The 10,355-nt window shown below is 45.4% G+C and overlaps 1 gene segment (V, D, J or C); it reads right to left on the bottom strand.

Moving 5' to 3' along the window:
- Nucleotides 1–2,075: 2,075 nt before the first annotated feature.
- LOC136323201 (immunoglobulin lambda variable 6-57-like) lies at nucleotides 2,076–2,852 on the bottom strand. The segment is given in 3 exon segments: nucleotides 2,076–2,166; nucleotides 2,387–2,650; nucleotides 2,774–2,852. Coding segments are annotated over 3 exon segments (375 nt in total).
- Between the last annotated feature and the right edge of the window lie 7,503 nt (nucleotides 2,853–10,355).

The raw sequence follows: 10,355 nt of genomic DNA, 5'->3' as shown, positions 1-10,355 counted from the left end.
TTCCAGGATAGAGAACAAAACAATCCCAAAGAAAAACATGTGGCTTGTTTTGTAAATTAATATACTAAATCAATTTAAAAGTATATCATTGACTTACTATCTTAATGTCTTTATAGTGTGTATCTATACACGTATATTATGGAGAAGTTAAAAGAGCCCCAGGAGGGGTGACCTCAGGACTATGCACTGCTTTGAATTCTGTGTTTTGTGTCCTCTGAAGTTTTAAGAAGTGCATTTGCCCCAGAGAAACACCATCTGATGAAATCTGTGAAAACATCTCTGGGTGTATCCATCTGGGACATCATATTACAGGTGTGGTTGATTTAAACTTACAGGTGATCGCTGTATGATGAATTGAGGCTCTCACATTTCTTCACAACGTGTAGCCTAGGGAACGCTTCAAAAAAGGAGGGATTTGCATTGTCTTTCTTGGTGTTTAAGTGTATCCACGACATTTACAGAAATGGGAGAAGAGGGTAAATTTAAACAGCTTTCTGTTCTTTTCGGACCCACAGAAAAATACGGACACCAAGAGTACAAGCACTATCATGTTTTTATTCATCCTGTGTCTCATGCTTGAAAAATTCTTCAGCCCTGATGGGATATCTCAGGTGCTTAGAGTGTCGTCCCGCTATGGTCAGCAAACTCATTAGTCAACAGAGCCAAATATCAACAGTACAATGATTGAAATTTCTTTTGAGAGACAAATTTTTTTTTTTTATTTATTCCTTTATTTATTTATTTATTTATTTTATTTATTTATTTTTTTTATATAATTTTATTTTTTTAATGGGGTGACATCAATAAATCAGGATACATATATTCAAAGATAACAAGTCCAGGTTATCTTGTCGTTCAATTATGTTGCATACCCACCACCCAAAGTCAGATTGTCCTCTGTCACCTTCTATCTTGTTTTCTTTGTGCCCCTCCCACCCCCTATCCCTCTCCCATTCCCCCCTCCCCCCCATAACCACCACACTCTTATCAATGTCTCTTAGTTTCACTATTATGTCCCACCTACGTATGGAATAATACAGTTCCTGTTTTTTTTCTGATTTACTTATTTCGCTTCGTATCATGTTATCAAGATCCCACCATTTTGCTGTAAATGTTCCGATGTCATCATTTCTTATGGCTGAGTAGTATTCCATAGTGTATATGTGCCACATCTTCTTTATCCAGTCATCTATTGATGGGCTTTTTGGTTGTTTCCATGTCCTGGCCACTGTGAACAATGCTGCAATAAACATGGGGCTGCATGTGTCTTTACGTATCAATGTTTCTGAGTTTTGGGGATAGAGAGACAAATTTTTTAAACTTAAACTATATAGGTAGGTACATTCCTTATCGAGGTAGCGCCCGCATGTGGTATTTTGTGGAAGAGCCACACTCACGGGGCTAAAGAGCCGCATGTGGTTCACGAGCCGCAGTTTGCCAACCAGGGCCCATGCAGAGTTTGTGTGTTTGATCCCTGGTCAGGGCACACACAGGAAAAGGTCAATGTTTCTGTCTTTCTGTCTGTCTTTCTTTCTTCTCTCTAAAATTAATAGATACATTTAAAAAATGCTCTAAAAAAGATAAATACACCAAAAAATAATATATAAAGACAGATGTGCTATATTTTTATGTGCATTATATAAAGTTTCAATATATGAACTGTACACGTAGTCTGGCCAAATATTGTACTCTGCTCTCTGGTTGGTAGGAGATTCCATGTGATTGGGCCACAGGCTCTCTGACCTCATGTGAGTGTGTGTAACTGTCCTGTCTAACAGACGGGAACACGGAAAGCACAGAGAGATAACACATCTAGTCTCCGTCCAGCTGAATGGCCCAAACAGAACTGAAAGTCAAAGGTGTCCCAATAGCTGAGAGCATGTCCTTTTAACACAGTGGTTCTCATACCAGATGATTAGGCTTCCTTAGAGGACATTTGGAAATGTCTGAAGCTGTATTTCTGGGTCATTACTTAGAGAACAGGGAACTACTAGCAATGTAGTCATGGAGCCCAAAGAATGTTTCTATGTCTCACGTGTACAGAAGACCCTCTCCACAGGCGATGACCCGATCTCCAGAGGGTCAGAAACCCTGTTTTGAACTAAATCACCTCCATGAAGTGAATGCAATGGAAATAGGCAATCATCATCAAGATGTGGGAATAATCTGGAAAAGAAAAAAGAGAAGGACTCAGAGATCAACAATCTCAACACAAACTTTCCAGCAGGGGACAGAAAGGAATTCCTCTCCATGGTGCAGACGGTGAGGGCAGACCCAGGACGGGGAGGCTCTGGGGAGTTTTGGAATCACTTCCCCTGAGTCTGGAGCACTGTGTGCTTATAGCTGCTATCATAATCATAAGACTGACAGTAGTAGTCGGCCTCACCCTCGGGCTGCAACCCGGAGATGGTCAGGGAGGCAGTGTTGGAAGAGCTATGGGTGGACCCGGAGAACCGATCCGGAACCCCGGAGGGTCTCTTGTTAAATTCATAGATGACAGTGGTGGGGGTACTGCCCGGGTGATGCTGGTACCAGGACACATAGTAGTCACCAATGTTGCCGCTGCTGTGGGTACAGGAGATGGTTTCTTTCTGTCCAGGAGACCCCGAAACAGAGTAGAGCTGAGTCAGCACAAACTGGGCCCAGGACCCTGCAAGGAGGGAGCAACACAGAGATCAGGGAGGACAGAACAGACCCCTTTCCCAGGGAGGGGGGACAGGTCATCCTCCCAGGTGACAAACAGGTGCCCTCCCAGAATTCCCTCAGGCTCCACCTGTACAGTGAGCCAGGAGGGCGAGGAGGAGTGGAGCCCAATCCATGGTGCAGACGCCCCAGACTCTGCTTCCTGACCCCAGAGCCAGGCCTGAGCCTTTACACTTCTTATATGTCCCCCTGACACAGAGGGGGGAGTCTATGCAAATCTTCCTCTTTCTGGAGGCTGTGCAATCTTCCTTTTTCTTAGGCTCCTTTTACAGAGCTAAGATCCAGCTGATATGAGGAAACTAGAGGAGTGGGAGGGCTTCAGCCCAAGGATGACACAGGGAACCTGCAGAGGCAGGGAGGGGACTCACAGCCCAGGAACTGGGGGCACGCGCTCCTTCGGGTGGATGTAGGAGACATGGCAGCCTCAGGTGACAGCTGGGTCTCGGTGCTCCTACCCTTATCCTGACCCTGATCTGGCCCCCTCACGGTTCCAGTCTTCTCAGATTGGCTCACTTCACTTAATAATATGCGTGTGTTACATTCATTCATGTTTTTCTGTGTCCTGATAAATTATTATTTATATTTCCAATCATATTCCATTGTATAAATGGACAAGAATTTGCTAATTCATTCACTTATTAAAGGACATAGCAGTTGCTTCCTTAAGTTATAATAAGCATGAATAAAGAAGCTACAACTTCTTGTGCATTGTTTGTTTGGACACAAATAACTGATATAAGTAAACACCCAGGAATTGTATCATATAAAAGTGTGTTTATTTTTGTATGGAACTGACATAGGGTCACAAAAGTAGCTATGCGACTTTGAACTCCCAGCAGAATGAGTTAGAGTTCCTGCTGCCCACATCCTGGGTAGCATTTGCTGTCATCCTTGTATTGAGGGTTATCATTCTAATGGGACTAGTGGCATCTCTTGTTTAAACTTACAGTGCCCAATGACACATTGTATTGGGCATATTCTCCCACGCTGACCACCCAGGTGTACATAGTCGTCAGTGATGAGACTGTTCAGATCTGCTCAGTGGGCAGGCGTTCCCTAGTACTGGGACTGGAGCTGTATTATAAAGATTATTTATATTTACTAAAACCTAATATAATATCCCTCAATAATTGGTAAAAATACACCAATTGCCAGAAACGCTACACATCAAATAATAAATACAATCCAGACTCCTTTAAGTGGTGGAACTTTAATAATACATTAATGTCATACTGTATTCATATTAAATTTTAGTATTATTCATAATCACTTGCATTCTTTGGATGATATCAAAATGAAGTTTTCCAAGCATTTTTTACCATTTTGTATCTATATGTATTTCATTCTGTTTGCAGCTTAATTAGTTGTTTGATAGAAGATTAAAGTGTTGTGTGATTTTCTATCTATTTTGAGCTGGAAATCAGGCCTGGACAATTGAATCCATGAGGGGAGGGGCTGAGATATGAGGTAAGTGTGTGAGTCACAGCCCCCTGGGCCTTCCCAGGGCCACAGGGGCAGGCAAGTCACACTGCAGTGAGGACACTGCCTGCCCAAGTGAGCCAGTAGAGAACTCTCCTAGCCTGCCTGGCCCAGAACCCTGAGCCTCAGGCGCAGTCCACCAGCGCCCCCTGCTGGTCTCAGAATGCACATCCTGCAGCCCATTTCACACCACCCAGCTCTCCTGGAAGGGCTCTGGTTTGTGAAATTGGGTCATTCTGATGCCACTACCCAGTGCAGTAGAATCAATAGATCCCCTCAGTGTAATTTTGTGTTGAGACATTCATTTTTGTAGGTCACTAATGATGTCCAGGCATCAAAATGAAGTGTAAGGTTACAATGTTTGTCCTTATATTTAATCTACACTTTATCAACTATCCATAAGTCATTAGACTAAAAGTACCCACTCTATGGATAGAGCATAGTTTATTGAAACTATTGTCTACTGAGAGACATGGGGGACATTTACAGTAACTGGCTATTATAAATAAAGCTGCTATAAATATTTGTGGGGGACTTATTGTAAGCACATACAGTATGTGTACATTTCTTTGTGATATACAATAGTGGGACATGCTAACAAGTATATGTTTAATTTTTTAGAAAGAATAGAACCATTCTTTAAAGTGATCTAATCATTTTCATCCCAACCAGAAGGACACAAGGATCTAACTGTGCCACGTCCTTGTCTGCACTTGGCATGGTCGGTCGTGTTAACTTTAGCCATTCTCAAGAGATGTAGTGCCTTTTCATTGTGGTTTCAATCTGCATTTCACTGAGATCTTCTGAGGCTGAACATTCTTCCATGCGCTTACTTGTCATCTGTATATCATCTTTGGTGGAGCATCTTTGGATAACCTGATCAGCGGTGCTTTGCGTGACAGTTTTTTTTCTTTCAGATATGTGATTTGCAAACAGTCTGTGGCTCTGTTGCCATTCTGTTAACATTGTCTCTCAATGAGCATGCAATTTAAAACTTGACAAAGTTCAAATGATTTTTCTATGGTTTTTTCTTCTGTTGTTCTAGTTCAGAGCTCTGTGCCAGCTTGAGCATTGGGTTCATGTCTCCTGGAATGATGTTCTCACATCTAACAGCACGCATGCTCTATGGGACACAGAGTGTTCTCACTTACAGTGATAATGCACTCCCCTCCTGCACTTCTATATTAGAGTAGTGGTTTAAAACACATAGTTCCTAATTAACATATGAAGAAGTAAAATGGTGTGTGTTACTGGGTCTGGTTTCCTTGAAAACAGGATTCCTGCTCAGTGGTCAGGGAGGGACCGCCTCTCCATCCCCGGGGTTTGTCGTGGATATGGGATGCCTGTGACTGCAGAGACATTTTGTGCCCATGTAGGAAACCAGCCAGTAGAAAGAATATTTCTGCTTCTTTGTTCCTGCTCATTCTCAGAAAACATCATCCTCAAAAGTGTGCTGAACATTCCTCCCATGTCCACTGAGCACCCTGAACCCCTAGACCTAATCCAGCATGTGGTAGGAGTTGAGAAAATGGAATGGATGCACATCATCTGGAAAGTCAGCTGTCCTGGAATCTGAGCCTCTGGTTCTGCCCTCACCCCTTGATATGGATGTAACTGTGTCCCCTCAATATTATGTGGTAAAGCCCAGCCACAGCGTGACTGTGTTTGGAGCAAACGCATTGAAGGAAGTAATTAAGGTAACCAAGGCCATACGGAGTGGGTGCCCAAATCAAGTAGAGCTGGTTTAATATAAAACAGGCTGAGAAATTTGCGGTGAGCACACACAGAGAAAGGCCATGTGTGGTCTCACCTACAGTGCAGCCCTTGGCCAAGGAGAGACCCCTTAGGAGAAACAAAACCAGCCAACACCTCGATCTTAGACTTCCAGCTTTCAGTCCTGTGAGAAAATTTGTTTCTGTTGGATAAGCCGCCCAGTCTGTTTCTTATGTTACAGTGGCCCTGTGCTAAGGTGTCCTCATGGACCCAGGTCATCTCCCCTGGCAACCAGGGGTTTCTGCTCAGTTTGAAAATGCCAGACTGCATTGCCACCAAGGACAGGCTTGAGGGCAGAATCTGAGACTATGAGGGCATGTTCTCTGGACAAAGTATCCTGCGGAGGTTCTCAAACCACAGTTTTTGGCCAAAGCGAAAAGGAAGAAGCTGTCTTGGCAGAATATGGGTCTCTCAGGGAGGCGCCAACGCAGGGAGAAAACAGGATTGTGTCTCACTTCCCCACTGGCCTGGAGCACGGTGGGAGCTCTGAGGCTGTCGTCACAGGGCTGGTGCTGACAATAAGTCGTGTCCTCAGGCTGAAGCCCAGTGATGGTCAGGGAGCCTGAACTGCCAGACTGGGAGCCAGAGAATCAGCTGAGGACTCCTGAGGGCAAACTGCTATCTTAAAAGAAGGAAGTCCTGCTGTCAGAGGAGTGGGGACTGCCCAGGGGGACCTGTTGTGGGAGACAGCAGGTTTTTGTCTCACTTCCCCACAGGCCTGCAGCACTGTGGGAGCACTGAGACTCGTGTCATAGGACTGGCAGTGATAATCGGCCTCGTCCTCAACCTGGAGCCCAGCGATGGTCAGCGTGGCTGAGCTGTCAGACTTGGTGCCAGAGAATCTCTCAGGGACCCCTGAGTCACAATTGCTATCACCATAGATGAGGAGTTTGGGGGCTGTTCCTGGGAGCTGTTGGTACCATTGCACATATTGACCAGCTCCGATGTTGGAGCTGCTCCCAGTGCAGGAGATGGTGGACTTCCCTGTCCCGGGGTTTCCAGACACTGAGGGCGCTGAGTCAAGCACAGCCTGGCCCAGGATCCTGGAAGAGAGGAGAGACACAGAGATGGTGGATTCTGGGTCGGGAGGCAAGAGAACAAAGCAGACCTCATGTGTCTTCCCAGGTACCTTCCCTTGTCCCCTTATCCAGTCACCTGTGAGGTGAGCAATGAAGGTGAACAGGAGAGAGGACCAGGCCATGGTGGGGCTCATCCCTGAGTCCTGTCTCTGTGGCCCCACAGCTGAAGCAGAGCTTCCCCACATCTCTCCCTGCCCCTCTTCATACTCTGCAAGGGGGAGGGGCCACTCATGCAAATGAGACTCCACCAGATTTTTTATCCCTCACTGAATTGGAGTCAAGGTCCTGTGCCAGAGGATGTTAGAGAGTGGTAAGTGGTGGGGCTCTCTGTTGCCCAGAGGGTGACAAGGTCACAGCTGTGAGCCCTGAGCAGAGAGCCTCAGGCAATGCCAAGTAACAGGTCCCAGCTCTGATTCCCTAGATCTTCAGGAACAGTGTCTGTGCGCCCCCTGGTGCCCAGGCCTGGGTGCAGCATGGTGTAACTTGGTGACTAAGGCCCATCAGACACAGTTCCTGCTTCCCACAACTATGTTACTGTAGCTGTCTACTTACCTCAAATTGAGCAGAAGTGACATGCCAAGAGACCCCCACGAAGTCAACCCTAATGAGTTGAGCAGCTAAAACTCCCCTTGAGCAGGATCATTTCCTGAAGGTCAACTTCTCATGATGAGTGTCTCTTGACCTGGTGGGGCTGTCCTTGGAATTTATTAGTACTCTTGCTGTGTCCTCAAGTATAAGTGTACCCCATCAAGGTCCACACCTGCAAACTCACAGAGAACGGCACTGTGGGTAATGGAGACCTACTCTATCAGTTGGACCCCTTACAGTGATGGGAAGATTGGTCACTGCTTCATCTTGGCCCCTGGGATTCAGACAGTGTCCACGTCAGGACAGAGCACAGCACAGCAGTGATGAGTCACATTTATACACTAGGGACACGGTTCTGTGACCATCAAGTCTTCATGCCAGGGTTGGAACCTCTGCTATATACTTGAAACAATTGTGAACTTGATGCCCTCAGCCCTGTCACTGGCTGTGCTGTCCTGCTGTCCTGTGTCCCAGGGCTGCTGCAACAAAGTACACGGGCTGAGTGACTTAGAGCAGGGGATATCAATTCTGTCTGTTGTGGGGTTAAGTCTGAGATGCAGATGTCAGCTGGCCAAAGCCTTTTAAGGCTGTGGATAAGTGTTTTCCTGTCTCTTTGACCTTCTAGGGCTCCTGGCAACTCCTAACATCCCGCAGCCTGTGTTCAGCCTGTGTCTCTGTCATCACAGCTCAGCCCTGCAGGAATCACTGCCCTGTCCTCAGAGCCTCTGTAGGGAATGCACTCTATCGCAGAAAAATTAGCACTAATTTGTTTTTGTGACCTGTATAACTGACCTTCAGAAACACAGAGGGGGGTCTTTATTCAGATAAATGAATTAAGATGTGGGACCTTTATTCTCCAGAGTAAAGATAATTAACAAAACATTTTTATTAAGTTATATATATATATATATATTATTATTATTATTAGAGAGAGAAAGAGAGGAGAAGTACAAAGTATCAACTTGCAGTATTTGCTACCATATGTGCCTTGACCAGGCAAGCTCAGGGTTTAAAACTGGCGACCTCAGTGTTCCAGGTCAAGGCTTTACCCACTGTGCCATCTGAAGTCAGGCAACTACTATACTTTATATGACTCTTATTTTAAGATTTCCCCCAATTTATTATTTTAGGCTTTTCTGCCAGTCAGTGGTAGAGGTGATATTTTTTCTGTTTTGACTGTGTTTCTACTAAGTTTCCCTCTAGCATTTATCTTTACAAATAAGATCGTACCCGTATAATGTCACTATTCTTAGCCTACAAATTTAAAGACAAAGTGAGAGGAAACAGGCATCTACTTGAGATAAAAACATTGCCATCCTAGGGCACACTCTGAGACAGGAAGCCAAATATGTCCAAGAATGAGGCAAAGGCAGTGATTTCACGACGGACGGGGGGGGGTGGGGGGGGGGGGGAGTAATCACATGAGAAGAGAGAAGTGTTTCTATTGGTGATAATAAGCCAAGGAAGGGATTTTTATGGGTGAAAATAAGCTAAGTTATTCTTTAGCTAAACAGTTTGGTGGAAGTTCTAAAGACTGTAATTTTCAGCCCTGTAGGCAGGATGTGGGCTCTCCTGTTAGCTTTGTAGACAGTTGTTTGGAATATACGCTCACTTTGTCACAGCCCAAGGATTATTTTCCCTCAACCATCACAGAAGTTTGAGAAGAAGGACATGAAGGGAAATACCTCTGGGATGGAGGCTCCAACTGCATTTGAAAGTGACTCTGTTTGTGTTGGTTATTATACTATATTATTTATTGATAGTTTTGTCTTGTTATTACATGCTGGCCAAGCTAAATTCAGACGTGACTGTGTTGTGTGTGTCCATGTGTGTATAAGTTTCCTTCTGCTCTTCCTGTCCATTACTTATGGAATTGTTGATTACATTGGTCTTCTTTTTAAGATTGTTTTGTTTTCATAAAATGGTGGGTTAGAACATTTTATGCTTAGAAAAATTGATTTGATTCACTCTTCTGGGGCCTCAGAGCACGGACCTCTGAGCCCACACTAGAAGATAGAGCCTCTGTGACCAGGAGACAGGACATTAGAACAGAGGGTGCACTGAGTCGGGGGTTTGTCTCACTTCCCACCTGCATCTGTCACTGTGGAAATGGCTGCTGTACCACAGAGCACAGTAATACTTGACCTTAGCCTGGGACAGGACCCCAGCTTCTCAGGGCAGCTTTTTGCCACAAAGGATGGAGCCTGAGAACCAGGCAGGGGTCCAGGAGAGCTTATTGCTTGTATCATAAATCAGTGTCCTGGGGACCTGGCCAGACTCCTGCTGGAACCAGTGTGGAGAGTTACTGTTGATGACCCCTCACTGCTGGAGCTGCAGGTGAGAGTGACTGTCTCTATGGGAACACGGTCATAGAGGGCTCCTGAGTCACCACAGCCTGAGAACTGCACCCTGAAATAAAAATAAGCACCATCAGGAATGAAGAATGAAGGCACAGGGATCCCTCCAAAGGCTGGTCTCTGAAATGTCCATGGACCTGGGCAGAGAGTGAGGAGTGGAAGGAGGAGGAGAGGAGTCCAGGTCATGGTGGAGACTTCCCTAGTTCCCCTGGACTCATGATGGTGCTGGTCTCCGTGGTGTCCCTTCATCTCCTAAGCCCCCAGGGTAAAGTGTGTGTTTGAATGTGCATTATGCAAATATGAGCCCAAAGCAACACCCAGTTAATTCTGGGTTCAGTACAGTTCTCAGCTTCCCTCTCAGGAGGAGGGGGTGGTG

Source organism: Saccopteryx bilineata, chromosome 2 (assembly GCF_036850765.1).
Source record: "Saccopteryx bilineata isolate mSacBil1 chromosome 2, mSacBil1_pri_phased_curated, whole genome shotgun sequence".
NCBI classification, from domain to species: Eukaryota; Metazoa; Chordata; class Mammalia; order Chiroptera; family Emballonuridae; genus Saccopteryx; species Saccopteryx bilineata.
Note: the sequence above shows the minus strand (reverse complement) of the source record. Positions and strands in the feature narration are given on the sequence as shown.